Source organism: Drosophila rhopaloa, unplaced genomic scaffold (genome assembly GCF_018152115.1).
Source record: "Drosophila rhopaloa isolate 14029-0021.01 unplaced genomic scaffold, ASM1815211v1 contig_2, whole genome shotgun sequence".
Taxonomy (NCBI): Eukaryota; Metazoa; Arthropoda; class Insecta; order Diptera; family Drosophilidae; genus Drosophila; species Drosophila rhopaloa.
Window position 1 is genome coordinate 14,652,714 of NW_025335083.1, and position 24,886 is coordinate 14,677,599.

At 37.2% G+C, this 24,886-nt stretch overlaps 4 protein-coding genes across 4 annotated transcripts; 3 read left to right on the plus strand and 1 right to left on the minus strand.

Moving 5' to 3' along the window:
• Positions 1 to 755: 755 nt before the first annotated feature.
• Positions 756 to 6,672, minus strand: LOC108052726. Its single transcript, XM_044460285.1, has 2 exons — positions 6,576 to 6,672; positions 756 to 6,530 (listed from the first exon to the last, which is right to left on the minus strand). Exon 2 carries the CDS (start codon positions 6,497 to 6,499, stop codon positions 899 to 901), a length of 5,601 nt encoding a protein of 1,866 aa, XP_044316220.1. The 5' UTR covers positions 6,500 to 6,530; positions 6,576 to 6,672; the 3' UTR covers positions 756 to 898.
• Positions 6,673 to 15,177: 8,505 nt separating this feature from the next.
• Positions 15,178 to 15,485, plus strand: LOC108038194. Its single transcript, XM_017114939.2, has one exon. The coding sequence runs from the start codon at positions 15,184 to 15,186 to the stop codon at positions 15,412 to 15,414; it is 231 nt and encodes a 76-aa protein (XP_016970428.1). The 5' UTR covers positions 15,178 to 15,183; the 3' UTR covers positions 15,415 to 15,485.
• A 4,331-nt stretch (positions 15,486 to 19,816) lies between these two features.
• Positions 19,817 to 21,622, plus strand: LOC108038192. The gene is made up of 4 exons (XM_017114938.2): positions 19,817 to 20,004; positions 20,061 to 20,436; positions 21,144 to 21,318; positions 21,375 to 21,622. The coding sequence occupies exons 1-4, from the start codon at positions 19,926 to 19,928 to the stop codon at positions 21,549 to 21,551; spliced, it is 807 nt and encodes a 268-aa protein (XP_016970427.1). The 5' UTR covers positions 19,817 to 19,925; the 3' UTR covers positions 21,552 to 21,622.
• A 248-nt stretch (positions 21,623 to 21,870) lies between these two features.
• On the plus strand, positions 21,871 to 24,462 carry LOC108038195. Its single transcript, XM_017114940.2, has 5 exons — positions 21,871 to 21,965; positions 22,020 to 22,115; positions 22,172 to 22,419; positions 22,475 to 22,597; positions 22,750 to 24,462. The coding sequence occupies exons 1-5, from the start codon at positions 21,951 to 21,953 to the stop codon at positions 24,365 to 24,367; spliced, it is 2,100 nt and encodes a 699-aa protein (XP_016970429.2). The 5' UTR covers positions 21,871 to 21,950; the 3' UTR covers positions 24,368 to 24,462.
• Positions 24,463 to 24,886: the final 424 nt, after the last annotated feature.

Sequence of the window (24,886 nt, forward strand, 5' to 3'; positions counted from 1 at the left end):
CTTTCGGTATTGTTCATTTCTTTGGCAGAGATTCGGGCGCAGAGATATTTCCATGAGGATTCTCGGAAAATTAAGTTATGCAGATGAGAGCTGTTAGAAAAGTGTTGGCATAACTTGTTAATAAAAATATGAAAAATGAAGACCCAAACTTGATTTAATTTTCGCCGAGCAATTACAATTCAGACGAAGCCAAATTCCCAACTCGTTGACTGGTGCCGGCAATTCCATTTGGCCAAAGCTTAAGCCAAAAAGTAAATTTTCCATTATTTTCTTTAATTTAAACGAACCCACAGTCGTTTGGTTTGTCCCTCCCATTCTGTCCCTATTCACACGGGACCACAATATAAAGAACATTTGCATAACAAAAGGCTTCTCCAGTTGCTGCACAATGCAAACATTGCTAAGTCGATTCTTAATTTTCAATTAAAATCCAATTTATATATAGACAAAGCGTCAAAAAAGAGGTTTATCTCCCACACTTTTTGTTAAATGAATTATAATTTGGGCAAGGAGTTTAATATGATTGAGACTTTCAATGCTGAATAAGAAATTTGTTCCTAGAACTCAAGCTGCTTATCTCGAATAAAACTTTTATAAAAAGTTTACTTCGGTAAAGTGTTAAAATTAAAAAATTATTTGTTTGAATATTTTACAAAAATTTCTTTAGCAATGTTTGCAATATTTGTAGTGGTTTTATAACTATAAATCAACAAATAACAAACATATGACAATTTTTTCTGTTTATTGGGTAAATTTTGAAAATTATCCGAATTTTAAGTAAGCAAGAGATACAGATTTGTAGTGATAAAATATTTTACAAAACCAGTAGTTCGAAAATACTTATTTTGTGTCAGGTACAAAAATATAAAGAAGAATATATTTACAACTCAGAATATTATTAACTGCTGTCTACCGAGCAATTCATTCGCGTCTTCCTCTTGAATTCGAAGGATTGTACTACACCCAATCTGTCATTCCTTTTGATATAATATCGTTTGTGATCCAACCTTAAAGCCAGCAATCTCAGTGAATCTTCATCAGATAAATGCAGACTAAACAAAAAATTAACCATCGCCAAGTGAAATTTCTCTTCGATCTCGTTAATGTTATCCGAGAAATTTTGACAGGACCATTGAAATTCCAACATTCGATCTTTGTATTTATTGGAATCCAATGCATAATTTACCTGAACTTCTATCACAAAGTCAAGTAAAATTTGAGTGAGTCTGTAGAACTTTTGCTGCTGATAACCGAGTTTTAGTATGAAACTATACATTTTCTCTAGATATAGATTCGACTTGCAACGATTTTTGGTTTGAAAGGACCCTTGTTTAATAGTCTCCAGGTAGGTTCTATTCGCCTTCAATATATCTTCAAGGGTATCGGCCTGACTACAGGCTAACAGAAGACTTTCCAATGCTGGTTTTAATACATTACTAAGCAAATAATATTTTAGAACCTTCATTACACGTATAAAAATGTTGATTATCCTGACAAAACACAAGTTTGTTTCTTCAAGACCCTCGAAGGATTTGAAATCCATGCGATTTTGGAAATGCAACTGCTGCCGAAGTATTCTTTCGCTGAGCACATAGTTGACGTAATGGAATCTCCACAAGCCTGGAAAAATCTCATCATACTTCAAGGCATCCTCACCGAGAAGAGCTTTCCAGTGTCTTGGAAGTTTCCAACGAAGGACAAGAAGTGACCAACACTTGGATCCTCCGTTTTCAACTTTATCTATATAGATGTCCGGAATAGGGTTGTGTAACATTTGATCTTTCATTCGGTTCACAAGTTTAACATTAAAACAGTTGGCTGGTTCTTCAAGGATGGGTTCGAGGACTTCCAATAACTCCTTGGTAAACTTTAAGTCCGTAAGCATCAAGTATTTGTGGAGCTGGAAAAATATATCCTCGGGATTTAATTCGTTTTCCCGAAGATGACTGAGAACCGTATTAGATACTAATGAGTGCAGATCCTGGACAACTTCATAGAGTGTTTCCTGATCGCCGTACTTAAAAAACTTTTCAAATGCCTCTAGCAACGAGGACTGTAGTTTTTTGTGAATTATATTTAGTTCAATTTTAAGACCCAAGTACTTTTTTGAGAACGCCAAGGTCTTGCCCACACTAATTAGAGTTTCACTGAGATGATGGTCGAAAAACCTTGAGAAGGACTTTGTTAATCTATAGCGTTTCTGCCAGAAATCATCTATAGTCGATGTTAAACATCGTTCAATTAGAAACTCTTCGCAATCAAAAACTCTCAATTGTCCCCAATGAAGCCAGCGATAAAGCTTTTTTATCAATGGTTTACTAACCACTTTCAACCACTTAATCATCAAGTCTTTTTGTGAACCGACTCTTCGGCCTGATTCCTCGTACAGTGAAACAACAATAGACTTTTCATTCTGAACTTTTTGCAGAACATCTAAAAGCCACTGAAAGTGCACCTGGAATTGACGAGTTTTTCGGTGCAGAAAAAGAAGGCTGCTTGGTTTCTTTTTCCGTGAATCGTAGAATTGGTGGAAAATCAGGAGGTCCTTCTGCAGACATGATCGGAGAGCAGCAGCAGTCGCTCCCTTTTGATCAAGTATCACCAGCTGATCCTTTAAGGATTGATAAAGGTAGCCCAAGTGGCCAAGGCTCACCAGAAGATAGGACTCACTGATGCTCTCCTGATGCAGAGGCGAACGCAACTGCAGCAAGCCAGTTAAGGATGAGGCCTTTAAGTGAGGTGACTCATAACCAATCATTCCGTGGAGGGCATCAGTGAATCGAGATTCCGCCGACAGATCCTGATCACCTCTATCCCTGGATTTCCATCGCACTGATTCATAGGCACTTTTCTCTTCGCGAGTGAGCAGTTGTCCCAGTTTGAATTTTCCCACCGCATCCATCCAACCATAGTAACTAATGTCTCTGGGCATTTCCTTTCTAATGTTATCTATTATCAAGCTCACCCGAGATTCAATCGAGGGTCCATCGGAATCTTCAGCTAGGCCACTATTTTGTTGGCCCCTGATCTCAAAAAACTGATCCAATTGTTCATAGAAATCGGGAGCATTCGGGTCATGCGGAGACCACTCATAGGCGGGGTTCGATTTAAAGGTTTTGATTACAACACGAGGGGCTGCAATGACGTGCCGTTGATGCTGCCATTTGGGTAAAGGTGTTGTGAAACTTCTTTGTTCTTTATTAAATTGGATTTCATCAAAAGACGCCTCGAAATTGTCTGAACCATTCCAGTGTCCCTGATCTAAATTGAAGACTTCGTGAAAAAATGTATCCACTTTTTTTTTAAAGCTTTGCCGAGACTCACATTCCTGAGATATAGTTTTTGCTGAAGGTTCCTTTAAATCATCAGTAAAACTTAAGCTTTCAGGATCAAATCTATCCTTGTTAGTTACAAAGCTCAGCTTAGATAAAGTTTTTACAGAATTTACTTTCACATCCATTTTACCATCGCTCTTAACCAGTTTTTCATATTTCCTCTCTTTTAAACACAAACTTTCAAGAACAGGTTTATCAAGTATCTCAAAGTCCATTTTAACATCACTTTTTACTAGTTCTTTACGATTATCGATGCTTAAATTACTTTCATCAGCAAATGATAATGTGCCAGTACTCAAATTTTCCTCAGATGGATGTTTTAATAAAACATTGGATGCACTTCTTAAGCTCAATTCCGATAGTGATTTATCCACTTCTTTTAAAATGTTCAGCTTAACGTCACTTACCGTTCGTACAATTTGACTCAATATTGGTGAAAACATATCCTGTTCATCCTGTTCAGCGACGAATTCATTTACATTCCTTGGAGTTAGCTCAATACTCGGATCCTTCGACTTCAAATCCTCCGAATCATCACTGTAGGTCATATGCATTTTCAAAGTATCTATTTTGACTACATCTTTATGGTTTCTTTTCTTATCAAAACGTACTTTATCGGTATGATTCTTTCCTGTCACCTCGGATAAGGTCTTATCCACTTCCTTTAAAATGTGCAGCTTAACTTCACTGACCGTTTTCGATATTTGACTTATTATTGGTGAAAGTATTTCTTGATCGTCCGATTCATTTAACTTTTCTGGTGTTAAATTATTATTCAGATCATCTTTCACCAAACAGCATGTGTTTGAGGCAGCAAAGCTTAATCTATGTGAAGGTGATTTAATATCCTCTCGATCATCACTTTTGCTTATAAACATTTTTGGGGAATCGTTTTTAACCACATCTTTACGGTTTATTTCCTTTTTAATTAGAGCTTTAGTTTGATTTTTTCCTGATACATCGGACAAAGACCTATCCACTTCCTTCAAAACGAGCTGTTCAGTGACTCCAATTGTTTGAGTAATTGGACTTAATTTCGGTGAAAGCTTTTCCTGATCGTCCTGTTTAATACCAGATTTATTGAATTTTTTTTTTGAGGGATCCTTGGAAATATTAATTCTTGGAGAAGTCTTTTTTGGAGAATTTAAACGAAGCTCATCAGTAAATTTAGAATTTCGCCCATAATTTTTTTGCTCGCTTTTAACTTTATCCGTAGAGGGTTTTCTCAATAGAACATCAGAAGGTTTTGGTAAAGTAAATTCCAATGACTTATCAACTTTTTTTAAAAGGCTTAGCTTAATATCACTTACAGTTTGCCGCAGTTGAGTCATAATTTCCTCTTCTGAGGAATCCACTTCTTTCGGCGTCTTTTGAAGTCTTGAATTATTTTTCTGCGAGGTTCCTTTTTTGTTAGTATTATTTAGTGACCGGCTTTTCTCAGTAACAGATAATAATGAAAAGGATTTTAGGGTTTCCAAATCTTTTTTTTCTTCTACTTCAGTTATCCTTTGATGTGAATTTCTGTATTTAGCATATATCTCTTTAATCGTTTCCAAATGACTATGAGAATCTTGAGAATCGCAATTATTTTCAGATCCTTGACTAATTTTATGTCTGAAGGAAGTTAACGGTGAAATAGAACAATTATCACTTATGGGGATTTCAAATTCATCTTTAAGGGAACATTTTTCTGAATGACCGTTGGGAGTATCGAAACACACGGTACTCCTTATAGAAACATCTGTTTGAGATTCTGTGGGATCATAATTTACAGTGACACTCGCTGCAGATTCATCGGAAATGTTAAAATCGTAAAAAGTTTCATCCTCAGAAAGATTACTCAAATCGAGCTCAGGAATTTCAATAAAAACGTTCTCAGGAGCATATAAAGTATTGTTTTCAAAAGATTTCAGAGAAGCAGCTTCCTCATTGATCAAAGTTTTAATATCCTTAACTTTCCTATCCACCGGGATTAAATATCCATCCAGAAAATGTTCAGATGTCATTACGAGTTCATGTGTTCTTGTGTGACTAGTTAAATTAGCCAATCCATTCGCAAATCTCAAATCACTTGAGGCCTTCTTTTTGGAAAGACTTTTATAATCATCAAAACTATTCGATACTGCTATAGAAATATTATTAACAGCAGTAAGATCATCGGAAATATATTCATAAATATCCACAGCAAGGCTCCCCAAATTGTAAATTGGAATTTCCTCAGGAGCATTTAAAAAATTATTTTCAGTATCATTCTGGGAACTGACTTCAAATTTGACCTGTTCTTTTTCTGAACGGTTATTAGAGTTATTTTCATTGGCAGTCAATTCATCAAGAAAACCTGTGGGATTTCGTGGAGCTTGCTCGGACGTCATTAATTGATCAGTAATCACAGAGATACCCTTTTCGAATCTAAAACCCCTTGAAACGCACATGCTTATTGCATTGCCAACCTCAATCCAGTAGTAACCTTCAATTTTCATTTCGGTGATCGCTTCATTTGTTTTAGAGATCCTTTGGTCAGGCTTCAATTCTTTCACTGGATTCTTTATTCCAAAACCTTCCATTGAATCTACATTTTTCATTTTAATGCATTCCAGATACATATTAATTAGAGAGTCCGAGGATCTTAAGTCAAGGTCTGAAGATGTCCGGGTATTTCCATCAAGACGATGTAGTATGTTTTGAACCTGAGCATATAAACCATCGATAAGTTCCAAGCGATAACTAAAGGACTTTTCCCGACCCTTAAGTTTTGGTTGCCCGGAATCGAAGAGTTCATAGCAGAGCTTTAGGTACCCATATCGCTTTTCCTCATCCAGCTCTATATCCACCAATTCCTTGTAGAGACGAATGAAAAGATCACCCCTTGTTTCGTGAAGTGTCATTTCCTCGATATCCGTTCCCTTCTGCAGTTGTTCAAATTGAATTCGAAAATCATTGAGCAAGACCAGTTCGAATGAGTTGCTCGAAGGCGTATTGTGTTCCTTTATGAATTCCACTGATTTGGCCACATTGTGGTTGAAGTTGCCAAGGCTAACGCTCAGTTCCAAGATGCCCATGAATAGATCATAGCCCTCGTGTTCGTCATCATCGGAGGCAGGTTGTTCAAACGATTTGTTTACCTTCGTGGATATTGGGATTGTGGATGTGAGTACATTGTCCATTTTCTTTGTTTTATTTTGGAATTCAGTTATACTAACTATACAGATCAGATAGTTCTCTGGACCAAATATCTCTTACCATTAAAGAAATATAATGTTTTTGCACATTTTTATTTTACAAATTTTCTGATAAATTTCTAAAATTTGTTCAACTCTCCTGACTAACTACGTTTCCAGTGCTACATATGTGTGTAATCTAACGAATGAGATTTCAGTTTCGCTCCGTTTCAGTTTTGAACATCCACAGCAACGTTCACAATAATTAACCCATAAATCTGTCACTAGATTGTCGACAAGTGGAAAAACTAAGCCAAGCTATTCAGCAAAAATTGCGATGCCCGTGCACCTTTTGCTGGAGTAGAAGCAGCCGCAACCTTTGCAACCTTTCGCAACTCCCTGCCAACTTTTCATTCATTACATAGCTCTCAACGCGCCGCGAATCTCGAGTGTTTGTGGGTGGGTAGTGGATGGTAGGTGCTGGAAATGTATGACGCCACTTTTAACCTCAGACCGTAAAAAGTTGGGCTGCAGCAAAAGGAAACTATGCAAAGATAAGTGAAAAAGATTATATATGCATTGTACTAAAATTTACCGCCGACATGAGTGAAGCAGTTGAGCGAGTTAGCGCGGCGAACAGCCGAAATTCCCTTGCACAAAATGGCACGAAATTTACGTGCAGGCAAGTCAAACGTAACGCAACCGGAAGCGGAAAGAGCCATTTAAAAAGGGGCGAGGCAGAATAAAAAATTGTCTAAAAGAACTCCGTTTTTGGCAACAGGCCGCTCTCATCCTGGCCGGAATTTCAAACGACAAAGGCAACAGGCTTTCGGGTCAAGCGAAGAACATTCATTTTGCATATTCGTGTGAAGAAAATTGGTTGCAGAAAACCTGACAGCCGGCAACTTTATAAAGTGATTTTCGTGAATAATGCCAGAACTGTTGCTTGGAAATCTGAAACGAATGTAGAATTAAATTGGGCTTGGAAAAAACTGAAAGGTTTAAGAAAAGGAGTATATATCTTCAAGGAGGTAAAAATAATACGACTAAAAACATTTAAATTTCGAACGTTTAAACTTCTCTAACTTGGAAATTTGTCGTAACCGAATGAATTGGGGCTCCATTTTTTACTTTTAAAGAATTTTTATAATTTTAATAGTCTTGCTCAAAGGGGTAATATCCCTTGAGTCGTTTGGGTTAAAGGTCGTCACATTAAAATTCAACTGGGAGTGATGCTACGATTGAGTCTTTAATTATATTTTGGGGAGATTTTGTATTACTTTAATGCTGTTTCTAAAATTTTGCACAAAAGCTCCCCGAACCCCTGTTTTTGAGAAAATATCTTACCCAGTTTCCACATTTACAATTAACTTTAGGCATTTCAAAGAAGTAATACTCTGAAAGTTTGTGGTTTAATTCCCTATTGATCTGCGTTACAATTTTCCGTATTATTTTTAAATTTTTGAGCTACCCCTTTTTCCTCTTAATATTTTACATAATATCCATCCGCATCATTGACCCACCAAATATACAATAAAGGAATCATACGCTATTCGATTTCATCTCCCGCCCACTTTTTGTCCATCGCAGAATTGGCTGTCTTATTTCATCCCACAAATTCAATGGACAGAGCACAATGGATTCGGGCTGCCTAACAAACCCAACTTGCCCGACTGCAAGCTTTAACCAGGGACTCACTTATGTTGTAGTTACCGATTCATGTGCATGTTGAACAAACGACTTCACTGAACAATGCAAATAATTGTCAAACTTAGCTGGGCACAAAGGAAGTCAGCTGTAGACGAAGCAGCAAAAAACTAAAGCCAACCCCTTGCAATGAAGGAAAGCATATGATTTTTATAGCTCTGCCAGGAGGCATTGTGCGAATTTGTTGGAAATCACAAGAGAATGTACTGAGAGAAAATTAGGCATATCAAATGAAACGATAATTACAAAGTTAGTATATTAGAAGTATTTATTAAAAGTCAAATTACTAATTCATTATTTATTCTTATCTCATTTATGTGAAATATTAATCTTTAATATCTATTCATTTAAAGGTATGCAGCATCCAATTCCATTGGTTTTCTTAATTTAGACCTTCAGACGTATAAATATTATAAGTAAATTCTAAACATTTCATTCTAATGAACTTTGGAAAAACAATTGCTTAGATAAAATCATAATTACCACTCAGCTTGATTTAATTAGAAGGGAATGTATTAATGAATACGGCTTCGCTCATTATCCAGTTTATTAGTTTACATTTTGCCGAATAAATGTTAGCATATAAGAGTTGTTTTTTTTAATTAATGGATTATATTTAATGATAATAGATAAAAGAAAAGTATCATATGTTATATTTAAGAACTATATACTTCTCAGTGTTAAAAATCGTAATACTGCAAGGGGAATGAGAAGAAGCTCTGCTGATTGTCTCCGAGAATCCGAAATGGCGGAGGTAAAGTCGGGTGGAAGGCATTCAAACGTGCTAAGCGGCGCTTTAATCGCGCACAAACACGGATTTGGGAATGGGAAAAGTGCAGGACAAATCGACAAGTGCCACAAGTAGAATCCAGACAAGATTCAGCGACAGAAAAAAAGGTGCACATTGTTAGCCCTTCGTCGTCCCCTGTCATTGGCTTTTCACATTTCAATGAGCCCGGGCTTCCAGCCGGAGTCACTGCCACCATTCCGGCGAACAATGAAAGTCAATAAATTTGATTTGACATTTCCTTAAGAGACGCCCCACAGTTTTTTTGCGCTGATTTGGCACATTTTCCCCCGATTGTTTGTCGCCAAGCTGCAATTGTAATTTTATTATTATGCCTGACAAAATGTCACACATTCTGTTTTTTAATGATCTGGGCGTTCTGTGAACCATGTTCTTATCAATTGGTACAGCGGAATGAGTGTCTCGGTTGTGAATCATTTAACTGGTACTTAAAGCTTCTCACATTAAGTTAGTTGTTAGATATTTGGAAGGACGATTTCCACTTTCATTATGAATATACCTTAAAATTGATTTTGGAGTGTAAATGTATTAGCTTACTCAGAGGGACTCCCTATAGACCTAGGCTCCTTGGACGCCAACTAATATCGAACAGCACACCACAGAAAATTAATCATAGATTTCTGGCTTTGGCCGGTGTGCGTTCAAAATTTATGCATTGCAGCAAATTTTGCGATAATTGAGACTGGAAACTGCAATTGCAAATTAGCTAATGCAGAACCAGGAAATTAATTTACAGCTACTAGCAAGTTTTGATGGCCCAACATCTCAGGGTATCTTCGTTGGTTCAGCTTGTATTTACCGAGGACATGTTTGAGTGAGCTTAAAGAATCAAAACACCGGCTTAGAAGCCTAATTCTAATTAAAATCATACAAAAGGCGAGGAGAACTTGGGGCAAATTAGAGAAGCATAAAGACAAGAGGTCCAGCAATTACGTGACACACTTTAAGCGTCATTTTATGGCAGACATTGAGAGCCACCTCATATCGTATGTTTATGGCATAAGCTGCTGCTTAAATGGAACGCATCCTCGTGCATCCTTCCTAATCCTTTTCGGTTCGTCCTCGCACTCAGACATTTGCCCGGCACATACAAAATTTAAAACGTTCTCCGTCTGTCGCTTGTAATTACATTGTAATTGCAACTGGATGTCATCTTTCGTATTCTCTCCAGGTTGCAAGGAAATTTAATGCTTATTACATTTTGGTATTTAATGTGAGGGGACTACCGTTAATGGCAATGTGCACTAAGGGAATTAAACTGTCATTTTTGTTCAATATTCCACAGAAAAAAAAATTAAAATTGCTTAGCCTGAGCCCAAGAAAATGTAAAGCCTAAACGAGTAATAACAAAATGAGAAATTCAGGAAAACGCATGCTTTCGTATTAGTACTAAATAAACCCTCAAGGGTATTTAAACTTTGTTGCATTCAATTGACAAACTGCCTTTGATGTTTAGCTTATTTTGAACTATAATAGCACCAGCATTCGAGATTAGGCTTATTAGTAGACCTAAGGACATTATTCTTCAATACAATTTAAGCATTTAGCCTAACGGCAAATTGCATAAAATTAAATTGCAATTTACTCAAGAGCCTAACTGTTCAAATGTAGAACAAGCATACAAACATTTAAAGTTTGTTTTGTTTTGTGGCCAACTGAGTTATTATGACGTTGTTTGGCATTCGAGTGCGGGCTAAATATGTGAAAATTGTGTGCTCATTTGTGGTTAATTAAATGCATATATTGAAGTTGAAATATCCGGGATTTGTGACCTAATATCGTTTAATTGGCGTATGATAGGCTAAGGCTATGGCTTAGAAATCGACATATCTATATGGGAAAAGTCACACTATGCGTTTAACACTTCACAATTCTGTGGGCAACTCCGTTTGCCACCCACTTTAGATTAAAATTCCCCGGGCGACGGCAACTCTTTCATTTCTTTGGCCACGCAGCAAATTAAAAAATTGTGCAACAATTGAAAGCACTCAAAAAGCAGGGAGCATCAGCAGAAAAAAGCTGAGAAATTGTCAAGAAAATGCAGCGATGTTCATGCCACTTACAGAGCGCTGGACTAGAGCAGCCAAGACAACGTACGAAGTGCGACAAGAAATTAGAAAAGGAAACCAAGAGCACCTTGTCATTAGATCTCTCGACTATGCGATACCTATTTCTCAACACAATCTAACAAAATTTACTACAGAAATTTATAAATCACTCCGAACCAAGATTTTATGATTACGATCTATATGATTGCTTCACCAATAAAATATGACCGTCAACAAATTTTTGAAGAAAAATTGTTAGTCGAGTCTATAAAGGTAATAACTTTTATGGTCCCATAAATACCCCTTCGTTAGTTTTATATTTTAACACTCAAAAAATTAATTTTTCGGGCGAAGTTTGGTTAATCAATTATCCCATTACTTTAATACGCGAATTCTTCAGTCGTTTCAAGGTAAAATAAACTCTAAAAAAATAATCCCAGGCGAAATAAAATCAGCTTATTCAAAAAAACCTCCAGGATGTTTTGTGGTTTCTATAAACTTTTGAACACATTCAACATACCCTCTTAATCCACAAGTACAGGGTACAGAGAAAAGGGAAAAATTGGAATAGAAAGCCAGGCGAGCAAATGCCAAGGAACACAATGAGATGAGCAAGCTGTCCTGGCTGGATGGAGGGGCGAAGGACCTGCAAGGTGCCAGGGGAAGAGGGTCTGGCAGGGGGGTATGGGACTAGGACTCCCGACCGGATCGGTGTCGGTGGCACGTGCAACACTTGCCACAGTAATTGATAGCACGCTAGAGTGATTCGTAGTGCAATTCAAGGCAGCTTTTGCCTTTTTGCACCGCTGCACGACAAATTTATTTGTTATATTTTCGTTTTACTTATTTCCATTGTTGTTTGTATGAGATTAGAGGCTGGTGCATCCTTTCAAGAAGCATTCAACTGACTGAATATCTACTACTCCTTTAAAAAGAATTTAGATTTAAAGCTTCTTCTTTTCAAACAAATTATCACTTATACTTCATGACACTATTTTAATTCGTTTTAGTAGTACATCATAAGATTATCACATTGCCAAGAGAAATATATCTTGACCGTGGCCGGAACAGTTTATGATGATGATGATGACGAGACACTGATTACGATCGGATCCGTTGTTGTGTGCACAATCAAGTGCGCATGAATAATTCCCCTCCGCAAGCAAATCCGCTATGAATTACACACACTTACGCCAACATTCCACATCCAGCATCCTACTACTTTGGCTTTTGGTATACTTTTTCTTTCATTTTTTATGACTGCATGCTGGGATGGAGGAAAGCTGGATGTGATTTACCGTCAACATCTTGGCAATGGAAATCATCAAAAGACCAGTAAGACTAGAAAAAATACTCTAAAAAATTTTTAAAAACTATGATTTTTTTATATACGCAAGGAATAATAACACTTGCTTCAATATAGTTTTGTTAATGACTGTACCGCCAAAAAGTAGGGACAAAAATATTCGAATTTTTTCGAAACAAAAAATACATACTTTAAAATTCATGCAAATATAAATTGCATTCTGAGATAATTCGGATTTGATTTAAATGCAATTCTCCATAAAGTTTAAATTTCAACTTTCTTTCAAATAAGTTATTTCTTATATTTTACATATTTATCTTTAGTTTTTGATTGTAATTTAACGCTTAAATTGCTACTTTTGGTACAGAGTATTTTTTATAAACATGAATTAATTTAATTTTCCATTTTTTTTATTAAATTATTTGTAATAGATGTCTCAGTGTAAGAACATGACAAACCATTGTCTTTGCGTTCGGAGTGCACAAATCTATTTTAATATTTTCTTATTTGCCACTGACATTTAGGAAAAAATCACATAAATTGCTGCACACAGCCTTTTTGCCTTCGATGGTGGAAGGGGAGGGGGAAGGGGAAGGGGATTGGGATTTGAGCTACGGGGTGGAAATGTCGACTACCTTAGGAGTTCCTTGATGGAATTTACCCGGGGAGTACAACGCCACTAAAAAGATTTTTTCCTCTACTATTATTCCCACGTACTTAAATTTTTTTTCGTCCTGTCAGAGCTTTCATATTCACACACACACACTCTCACACACATATTCGCAAGAATATAACAACGACGATGACGTCGACTGAGAGTTATGCAGAGATATAAAGCAATTTTCTACGTAAATACTTTGTAATGGATTTAGTAAGTAGTAAAGTATGACGCGTTTGCCATCTAGAGCATGTCGGCATATATCTATCTGTACATATGTGTGTGTGTGAGTGTGTGTGTGCCCAAAGCTCTGGCTGCCATGTTTGATATTGTAAATCTCAGCATATATATTTTTGCGCATCATATAATTGATGAAAAAGTATTACAGCGATTTTCAGCGGCATTTTGTTGTTGCATACTTATGTGCGCAGACAGTAATGTCTTCGTGTGTGCCTTCAACATATAGCCTTAGTAAATGGAGCGTAGTGAGTGAATTATATTTAATGCTTTGTGTAATTTAAATATAATAAAACGTCGTACATCTTTTTCTCTTCTTTCGTTTTTTTTTTGTTCTGACAGCCAGAAATAAGTACAAAGTATGCAAACACACAGCCAGTCAGACAAATAATAATTTTACATACTTTGGCAGACATATAACGCAGTCGTAAAATGTATTATGCTCATGCTTTTCCACACAGTTGAGTGTGTTGCGGCAAAGAATATGTCATAATTTTTAAGTGCCGTATATACGGTAAGCCGTGCGTATATATATATATGGGTATTTTATTTGCAATGGTTGGCAAGTAAGTGATAAACAACTTAAAATAAAATGTCTTTATAATTATTTAAGCCGCATATATCTAACGATTTTTGATCTTTGCTATATCCAAAATTTAAGGAGCAGGAAATTACGAGTTCTGAAAGAATAATTTCTTCAATAAACAAGAGTTTTGATATAATTGAATTTAAATATAAAAGAAACGTACTTTGTAGTTAGTTTCAGTTGCAATATATTGCAAGCCTTTTGTGCACAATTTTAAGGATTGCCTTCTCAATGAATTCTTTTTATTTTATTCCCCATTTCATTTGCGCTCGAAAATACAACAATGAATGACAAGGCCCCACAACAATCGGTTAGCCAAAATTTGTTCACCTACAACTTGATTAAAAAACCACAATAACCCCCATACAATGCGAATAAAAAAGAGAAAATGGGGAAAAAACCATCAATGAGCATTCGATTGTGGATTGCGGGTTGCAAAACAGTTCCAGTTCCAATATGACGCCACCGACATGTTGTGACAAGGAGGTCAGCCACAGGGTAATTTAAATGAAATGAACAACAAATGCACTCGCAATCGCACTCGTAAAAGAAAAACAAAGCCAGAGCCACTCCACAGGCGACATGTGCCGCAAATGTTGGCCAAAAATAAATAGCTGCTGTAAATTCCATTGAGGAGCTGGGAGACATACAGTGACCAGAGGGAACCAGTTGGCCGGTTTGATTCCCAATGATTGGGGTGCCCAACAACAATGCGACAATTCGCCCCACATATTGCTCTTCAAATTGCTCATCGACTGTAATAAAAAGCGAAAAGAATTGGAAAAAAGGATGACGGGGTCAAGCTTTTATGGCGCTAACAAATTGCTTTTTATAACACAATTTGCGTTGAGAACCAAACAATAATACTCAACCATTTGTTTTTTTGGCAAGAAAAAGATTACCCGTTTTTTTTCTATCGAAGTGCATTTTAAAGGATACGGTCAAACATTTTAAAACATAAAACATATTTATCATAATAAAATCCACAAATATTTAAATTACTTTTTTAAATACAAAATAATACTAAATAAAGTAGGATATTGTTACCAGATTTACCATTATAAAATCCACAAAAAATTAAATACATTTTTTTCCATAACAAAGAATATCAAATCAGGCTTAACTTTATAAAAAATTAATATTAGGATAAGAGATTGTTTTCATATCAAAATGGAAAACGGAAATCTCAATTTTGTTCTTCGGGCACTTTTTTTAAGAGTGTACTATTATATTATGTTTTTCTTAATGTGAATTATAACTCAATAAAAATGTTTTGGTATATATCGCAGTTGGCTCCAAACAAAGCGTCATACTTTCTTTTAGAATACCCCATTTCGACTATGAAATTGGCAAATAAGAATCTAAACCAAATTTTCAAGGATGCTGGACTTGATTTGTCCGCCCTTACACCACATCGCAAAATTGAAATTATTTCGGTTTATTTAACATGGATACGTCTTCTTATGAATACCTGGCAGATGACCTCCTATTGTTTGGATGGAATTACTTTTATTTACCAAACCGTTCACTTGTGGATGGTGTATTGCACGGAAATGGTATTCATGTTTTGAGTAATTTTAATTTTGTGTGATTCGAACAAGCCGATCTTAATTACTGGAATAAATTTATGTTTAAATTTGAATGTATTTGAATTATTTTGGGTTTGACCTACATAAATCAAAACAAGTTAAACAAAATTGTATAAAAAGTTTAATAGATTAAAAAATTAAATCAACGCTTTCTGTTAATACAAAATTCGTATGTAGTATAGCGGAAAAGCTTCCGTAAATTTTCATTTCGCTGCACACTTTATCGGACCTTGCCAATGCCATTTTCCTTAGCGCTCTTGGCTGTGTGCTCTTTCTATTATAAATAACAAATCCCTAAATACACCACTCAAAATTCAATTAAAACTCTCGAAGCGCCGGCAGATTTCGTAAGCCCCACAGCCACAAATCCATAGGGGAGTTTGGTGTTGGGGATATGATGTTGTTGCCTGGGGGAGAATAACAAAAATCTTGCTTTCTGTTTCGACTCCCCCCCAAAAAACAGTTCACGAAGACAACAGCAATTTGGGTGCTTTGCATTTTTGTATTTTATTTTTTTCGGTGGCAAATATTTATTAACTGTTTTGAGAGGTGAAATGGCTGCCAATGCCAGGGCAATAAAAACTCGCCATCGGGCATCTTCGTCGTGGACCGGCACTTGGCATAAATTCAAACAATCATTTTCCCTGCTTATCGCCAGTAGACAGAGCTTATTGCCAATAAAAGAAATTAAAATGGAAACGACAAAATAAAACCAGGTCTAGTTTATCGAGGCGAAAGCTCAAACTTTGCTCATTTCTTATAGTCGACACGGGAAAAATTGGCAAACTGCAGTGCTTGGGAAAAGCGAAAAAGGAGCCTTCGGGTGAGTTTTCCAAAGCTATGTATTTCGGGTCCGACAGTTGCACATGTCTGCAGCGGCATACAAATGTCATTAGGGGAGGCCGCAAGCCAAAGAAAACTTGTGGTCCCAAATAGCGATGGAGTCGTGAGTCCTCGCAACTCCAAAAGGTAATGAATTATAAGGTATTCAAAATAATTTAGGAAGAGTTTCAAAAAAAAATGAGTATTTTAATTAATACATATTTGTAATTTATATTTTTAACTTTTTGGAATGAATGTAAATATTTTAAACCCAAAGAAGTAAGTGTTTTTTCCAGTATACCGTTTTTTTTTTACAGGTTTTTTTTTAGTTTCTAAAAATTTATGGTTTTTTTAGTTAGAGATTAAATTGGAAAACATTTCCATTGAGACTGCTTATATTAAACTTTTTAGTGTTGTACAGTTGTAAATAAGATTTCAAAGTAAGCGCTATAAAAGTTTTAGTAGACGCGAATTCTTTCACACTTTTAAATTTGTATAGATATTTATATATGTATATTATTTCTGTAATTAGAATTTATTCTCTTATTATTGGGTCAAAGTATTCTATGAGTTTCCTTACTACAGAATAATTTTTAGGGTAATTTAACGAGTTCGGTTGCTTAGAACCACATTGAATTTACGTTATTTCTTTGTTTACCACCAGATCCCATCCCTATATGTTTTTTTCTACAATCATAATAATTTTCTAAAAATCAGTAATAATTCTGTTCATATAGGGTCAAAATATCCTATGAGTTTCCTAACTACAGATTAATTTTTAGGGTAATTTAACGAGTTCGTTTGCTACAAACACATTGAATCTGAGTTATTCTTTTGTTTACCACCAGATCCCATCGCTAGCGATTGGTCTTTTCTGTTGGCCAGTTGGCGACGTTGTTTGAGCCATTGTGAGCAGCTGTTTCCCCTGCTGGTTTTTTGTGGGCCTGTTAAGTATGCAGTTTTTTCCCCCACAGGGGTCTTTCGGCCCCCCTCCCCCCAGATCACCCCTCGGTTCAGAGTGTGCGTGTTAAATGTGTGCGATTTGTCGTGGCAGCTCTTTAATGGCAAGTGGGTGGGCCGTTATGCTTATGGGTTTTGCATGGCGGCACGTGTGGGGCATGCAGATGGTCGACGGAGGGGGAGGAGGAGGGGGCTTGGTTGGTTTCCGGGGTCCGCTCATTCGGTCCCTGGCCACCGCAAAACTAAAATTGAACAAATTCCTGACAAATTGGAATTTGGTTTAGTTTTTTTTTATCCTCTACTTTCTCGGCCCTTTCTTGTGCCAGCGAAATTTGCTCACATTTTTCTTGTTTTCCTTTTTTTTCAGTTGTTTTTTTTGTGAGCAGCTCTCTGCTATTGTTTCTACAACATTGCCACACAAGATTTCGCCTCAAATATGCGAATGGCCATTATGATTATTTCTACATTGCCCGCTCGTCCTGTTGAAAAATGACACTTTACAACACTTGTAATTTGTTCAGTTTTCTGGGGAGTTTTTCGTCTGCGATGGTCAACACTTGATGGTTTTTCTTATGCGTTTTTGGGGTCACCAATAAGAGAGAGGGTCTGCAAATTGTAGGTGACAATGTGATTTGTTGCTTAAGTTGTTTGGAAATTTCAAACATAAAAGTTTGAAGTTGTCTATTGAAAACCCTTTAAAGAAACGGGTTTTTATTAAAAATTACACAAAAATAAATTATGCTTTCAAAATAACTTTAATACATTATGTATTGTAAATAAAGTCCTTCCATGTCAATAGTTACATCAAATTTGCAGACTTCTCTCTACAAAAAGGGAGGGGATCCATATAAATCAAAAACATAACATAACATTTATTTTTAAAAGGCGTCAATATTTTTCTTATTTAACTCATCACGTTAAAAATTTTATTGATAACTAAAAAATATTCAATTTAATTAGCTTTAGTTTTCCTAATAAACCAAATTATCGTTTAGAAAACAAGTACAACTTGATTACTAATAGAAGGGTCTGCAATCCAGGTGACCACAATTTAATCAGCGTGCAAACAATCGGTACTCATCGACCAAAAAACAAACCGCAAAACACAAAATGTTTATTATTTAGCATTCAAATGAAATGCATTATTTATAGATTTGGGATTACTGAAAGTCACTGGCGAAACACTCGAAAAGGAATAATTTGAATTACATACATCAAATGCATAAAATCAAAAGTGAGCCCAGTTTTAGCGGTTGTTCATGTGAAGCGCTTCCAAATGGGGTGGGAATATTGTTAAATTATTAAAATAAATGCAAATTGCATTCCAGTCAACCGAAATGTTATGAATTGACAAAATCCGAATTGAATTTAAACTCATTTGTTAGTAATTAGGGATAAAATGTATTTTTATAATTACCAAACTTTGAAATTTATTTAAACAAATTATATTATTTGGCAAGTGGTTTGCAGTTAATCAGCAGACCAAATTTGAAGTTAATAAATAACGCTGTTGTTATATAATCAATATTTTCCACTTGAAAGGTAAGCAGTTACAATGCCATCACAATAACAAATATCAATTACTATCAACTTGATATTCGTGGTGCAATGTTAATTTCAACATTTCTATCGCAGTCACGATTTAATCACTTTTGGACATCCACCTCTCTCGCTCCAAATGTGCTCACTGTTTAGCAATTAAAAAACTATATTTAGTTTTTCTTGACTGCTCAACTTTTCCAAGTCGATCAATAAACCTTAATGAAAAATAATGAAAAAGATAAAAAAAAAAATGTGAAAAAAGTCGGTGGAAAGTGTCGGATATAGATGGGGTATGAGGTATATATAGTATAAGCGGAGCAACACGTTGAGACCGTTATTATGAACAGAAACAGACAAGGGGCATTATTAAGTCACGTAGCATCGTGTGTAGCTGACATTTTCTTCAATTATCGTACTTATAGTTTCCTTTCGCGTTTTGTTGACTACTTTTCCTACTTTTCGACTCGACTTTTCCCCAGCACCCTACTCCTCTTTTTTTACGTCTTCTGGGTTAAATGAATTGTGGCTTAAATACGTGGTTTGGTCAACTGGATGACTTTGCTGATGACGGGGCTTTTGCCAAATTGGAGGTCATTGTTTGAAGTACTCTTAGATTTTCTATACTTCGCTACCTTCTATTTTTACTTTAAGAACAATTTTTATATTCATCAGTCATTACCCCAATAATATTTTGTATTAAGCTTAAAATATAATTATTTATTTCTAAAAATGTTGAGCATACAGTTTTTATATGTCTAAATTATTCACTGATAATGAAATGAGCCAATAATGCCTATTGATAGATTTTCTATAAAATCTTATTTTGCGACTCTTGAAATGTTTGATATTATATAAATAAATGAAATACAACTTTTTAACTAATACACCTATAAACGAATCCAAGTTCAAGTTGAAGAATATGGTATATTTCAAAGCGATTGCCGATTGACCATTAAAAATTTGAACACGCACGGGTTATAAAACAAATAAACCATCTACCCCAAATCAGATTTCATGGATATTTTAGTCAGTGAGCGTTGTTTGCGTTGCGAGTGCGGATCGTCAGCGGATTGGATGTAAAAAGTGAAACTTGTGGCTGTTGAAAAGCAATCTGAAAAATAACATAAAACACACACATTGGAAAGTTCCTTCAAAATTCAAAGCCCGAAATGTTGTTCCTCACCGCCCGAGTGGAGCACACGGCGGAGCAGATCTTCAAGATCAAGCAACTGAGGCAGCTGGTGGAGAGTAAGCAAAAAGTGGTATTAGGACCATTGTGGAACTCAGTGGGTATTGTTTTCCAGGGTGCGAGGACCTTCAGGTGGGCACGGAGGACACGCTGCTGACCAAGTTCCTGCACTACACGCGCTGGGACACGATCAAGGCCTACCAGGCGATCCACGCCTACTATGACTTCAAGAGGCGCCATCCCACCTGGGTGGCCCGCCATCCCATCGAGCACTACCGGGAGCTCTTCTTTGGGACGCACTGCCGCTACCTAATGCCCCAGGTGGACCGCCATGGGAGGGTTCTGGTGGTCTTCAAGACGGTGGACGGGTTCCAGGACTATCCGGATTACCTGCAGAGCCTCGTCGAGATGGACGACCTGATCTTCGAGTCACTGCTGCTGCTGCCACGCGTCCAGGAGAACGGCATCACGGTCATTTGTGACCTCCAAGGGTGGGTTAAATGCTGTTCCCAAAGTTTCACTCTTTTTGAAATGAGTTTTGGACTCCAATTCGCAAGATACAGTACTCCGGTATTTCTTAATAGCCAGTTCTTTTTTAGCCAGTAGTTTCCATATTTGTTAATTTGGTTTTAAAGGTCAGATTTAACAAGACCACAAAATCTCTAAAAACCTTCTAAATATTTGCTGAAAAAAAGGTTTGCTTAACCGAATCAATTTTTGTTTTTATAAATTTCAAAATTGATAAGTCTGTGATATACAAACGAACACCAACATGCCCCACATTTTAATTGTGATATTTTTTTTTAACATGGTTTAAATACCTTATATTTTTTATAGCAAATAATGTTATAATTTCTTTAAAAAAAATGTTCAAATATTAAATAACTTCAAATAATTTCGTTCTTTAGTAGATTGAGCAAATTGCATTTTTTAAATAGTTATTGTTTTAGAAAGTCTTTAAAAATTATATTAATTGTGTTCGATTTATAAATACTTTATTAAACAAATTATTTATTAAAATAATATTTAAAGATTGGCTAAAAATATATATTTTCCTAGATCAATTACATTTAATTGAAAAGTATTTTATTTTATTATTTGGATTTGGTCGATGGGAAGGTTATGCTTTTAAGTATTTATTTACTAGTATCAAAATATTTATATTATTTATATTTTACCCTTTGTAATTTTTCCGCAGGACAACGCGGAACTTTTTGCGACAGTTTTCGCCAGCCTTTATGAAATTGGTGAACGAAAAGAACGGAGTCCTGCCTTTCAGCCAGCGAATCGTGCATATTATCCAGCGCGGCTTTCTTATGCACGTGACCTCCACACTCTTTATGCCCTTCATGAGCAAGGAATTCAAGGAAAGGGTAAGAATATTAGTGTTAATATGAAATAAATAAATTCCAATCGCTTTATTTTGAAGATCTTCACCCACGATGGACGGCATCTCAGCAAGCTGCGTGAAATGATTGGCTATGAAAGTCTGCCCGCGGATTATGGCGGTCCTCCCACGAATGTCCTGGATACGAATTTGATTTTCAATCATTTAAGCCAAAACGCGGAGTATTTGGAAAAGCTGCAGACTTACGGGAAGCTATAGGAAAATACATAAGAATATTGTTAGCTATTTAATCTGTTGAAAATCAACCAAATATATAACAAATTTATTAAAGAAAATGGGGTATCTGTAAAAGCAATAGGGAAGCCTTAGGAAAATGTAATATAATGTGTTTAGATTTTTATCAGAAATTTATCAATATAACTTAATTTTAAAACGAAATATTTAGTTTCTTCTCTTTCAAAAAGTAACGGTTGACTGTGTTTAAGTTGGCAACGCGGTGTTTAAAACTATTAAAGGCGCAAAATTATTTTCGACTGACCGAACAATCGGTTGGGATTTTTCTGTTATCGCATAAACGGTCCTACAGTTGTGAAATTTCTGCGCCGGCAATTCAAATTTCTGCAATTTGCAACATATTTCTGTAAATAAACATTTTAAATGGCTTCTAACAAGGTTGGTTTGCGATTTATTGAATATTATACAAACTAAGCTGTATTTTTCGCCAAGGAATGCCTCATAATTGTGCTGGATGTGCGCACTTGTGCCGCCGAAGAAGTCAAACTCAAAGCCGCAAAATGTGTGGCGGAGATTCTCAAGGACAAGGTTGATAATTTACCCTTAAAAAAGATTCAAAATGGTGCTAATTTAATCACCCCCAGATCGTGTGCGATAAGAAGGATTATGTGTCTTTTGTCCTAGTGGGATGCGACAGCAATAAAGACGATAATAGGGGCAAAAACGAGAATCACAAAGCCTATCCAAATGTGGTGCGATTTGGAGACCCACAACTGTGCAATTGGAAGCTCTTACTGGACTTCTTTGCGTTTGTCAACAAAACCGCTTGCGAGGAGGGACAATGGTTGGATGGTTTGCAGGCGGCCATGGAACTGCAGGACACTGCTGTGTCGTAAGTGGATCAAGTTAACACCAGACTCTTGAAATTTATAGAGTTTCCATTACAGTTTTAAGACAGCGAGGCAAAGGATTCTCCTCCTCTTCGATTTCAATGACTTTCCGCAGGACTACGAGATGTTCAACGAAATCACGGACGATTTGCTCAACAAGAACATCAATTTAATTGTGGGGTGAGCAATAAATTTGTAATTAGTTCCGGAGTATAATTTGGTATAAAACGAAGCTGCAAATAACTTGCACTATACATTTAAATTCTTCAAATATTCTCTTTAAGTAAAGTATTTATTTATCATATTCATCTCCATGTTTATTTACCCCTCAGCACCCACAACATAGCCTACATAGACAATGCCGAGACCGATCAACCGCAGGCCATTTTCAACTTCTCCCGAAAGTGCGGCTCCGTGGCGCTGGAGAACCAGAAGCACGTTCTCAGCCTCGTTCCCCGCTGCAATGCTACGCTGTGCAGCTTCAAGGAGGCCCTGCTCACAGTCTTCAAGGTGACCAATCGACGGCCGTGGGTGTGGAACGCCAAGCTGCACATCGGCAGCAAGATCTCCATTAGCCTGCAGGGCATGATCGCAATGAAGAACCAGACGCCGGTCAAGTTGGTCAAGGTCTGGGCGGAGGACGATGAGACGGTGACCCGCGAGATACGGCACTTCATTAAGGGCACCGAGGTGACACCGCTGCCGGAGGATTTGATGGCTGGCTACATGCTGGGCGGCACTCCGGTGCCCTACGATGACACCCTGCTGGAGCCAAAAGAACCGCATCCGCCTGGCCTGCATTTCTTCGGGTTCATCAAGCGAAATGCGGTGCCGGATGAGTACTTTTGTGGCGATTCCTTGTACCTTCTGGCGCACCAGAAGGGCAACAAAGCCGCCGGCGTCAAACTGGACGCCCTTGTGCGTGCCCTGCTCTCTTCGGATCAGGCCATCCTCTGCTGGAAGATCTTCAGCGCCAAGTTTAATAGGCCCAATATGGTGGTGCTTCTACCCCGACTAGCAGACGATAACCATCCGGCCACTTTGTACATGTTAGAGGTGTCCTACACGGCCCAGCACCATTTCTGGGACTTTCCCGCCCTGCGGACCACCAAGACGCAGTGCAGCGAGGACCAGCTGGACGCCATTGACCAGCTAATCGACAGCACCGACCTGGAATGCAGTTTGCGGGACACGCAACAACCGCGTCCGTGGTCCCAAAACGATCTGCTGCCCTTCGACGGACTGCCTAGCATATTTGAGCAAAACGTGATGGACGTCCTGGAGCGAAAGGTTATCAAGGATAACGATCGCGATGATAAAGTGCTCAAGGACAAGAAATTCGCGGATGTCTTTTGGCGTGTGCCGGAACCTCTGGAGGAGAAGTCCAAAAGGGCGGCGGTCGGTGTTAAGAAGCTCTTTCCACTGCGCTTCAGTCGCGCCTGGCAGGAAAAGCAGCTTGCCAAGGAGCAGGCGGAAAATGGGGTGCAGGTCAAGCAGGAGCCGCCGGAGAAGGAGATCCCCTTGCCGTCGGACGGCGTGGGTCTGACCAATCCCGGTGCAGATTTTACTCGCATCTTGGCTAGCGTTAGCTCCATCACAAATGCCACCCAGCGAGATGCCCGCTTTCAGGCGCTGGCTGCCGATACTCGCGTGGTTATTCTCACCCTAATGGAGCGCAAAAAACTGAACCTGAATGAGCTGGGCGAGATTATCAAACTGTACCGGCAGAGCTGCTTGGACTTCAATGCCTTCCTGGAGTACGACAAGTTCGCAGAGGAGATAAAGAAGGTCGCGGTGGCAAAGAATCACAGTGGATTTTGGCAGGACGTCATGGTGGACAAACAATTAGGGCCTTTGGTCTTGGGTGAACCCACCCTGGACGACGAATTGGCCCTGAAAGCCTACTATACGGTCGAAAATTGGGAACAGGAGGAAGAAATGGAGAACTAAACTTTTTTTTATATTAAGCTAAGTTGTTATCTTTCGCCATTTGTATATTCATTCCATACTTTTGATTGGAAACAAAATGTTTATTAAATTTATTTATCATGTAAATGGTACTTACTTTTTATTCGGAATCAGATTCACATATATATTTTTTTAAAGTATTTTGTTATATTAAATTCTGCTAAGGCAAGTGAATACTTAAATAGAATTGGGAAAAAATGTATTACTCATTAAATAATTTAAATTCATCCAACAGGTTAGACTTGGTTTTTGAATAATCAATAAGAAATGGAAGAAAGGTTTTATTTTTACCAAATTCGAATTGTCATACATACTTATCGTGTGAGTAATTGTTATAAAAACTTTAACACCATTACGCAAGCTAAAATAATATGTTCTGAATTATTTTGATAGGGTTGATTTAAATATGCAAAAAAAATCAGTTCAAATTTGAAATTTAAACACACCACACCAGTAAAACAATCGATGGTTGGATGAAAATGATCGATTTCTGTGGCTATC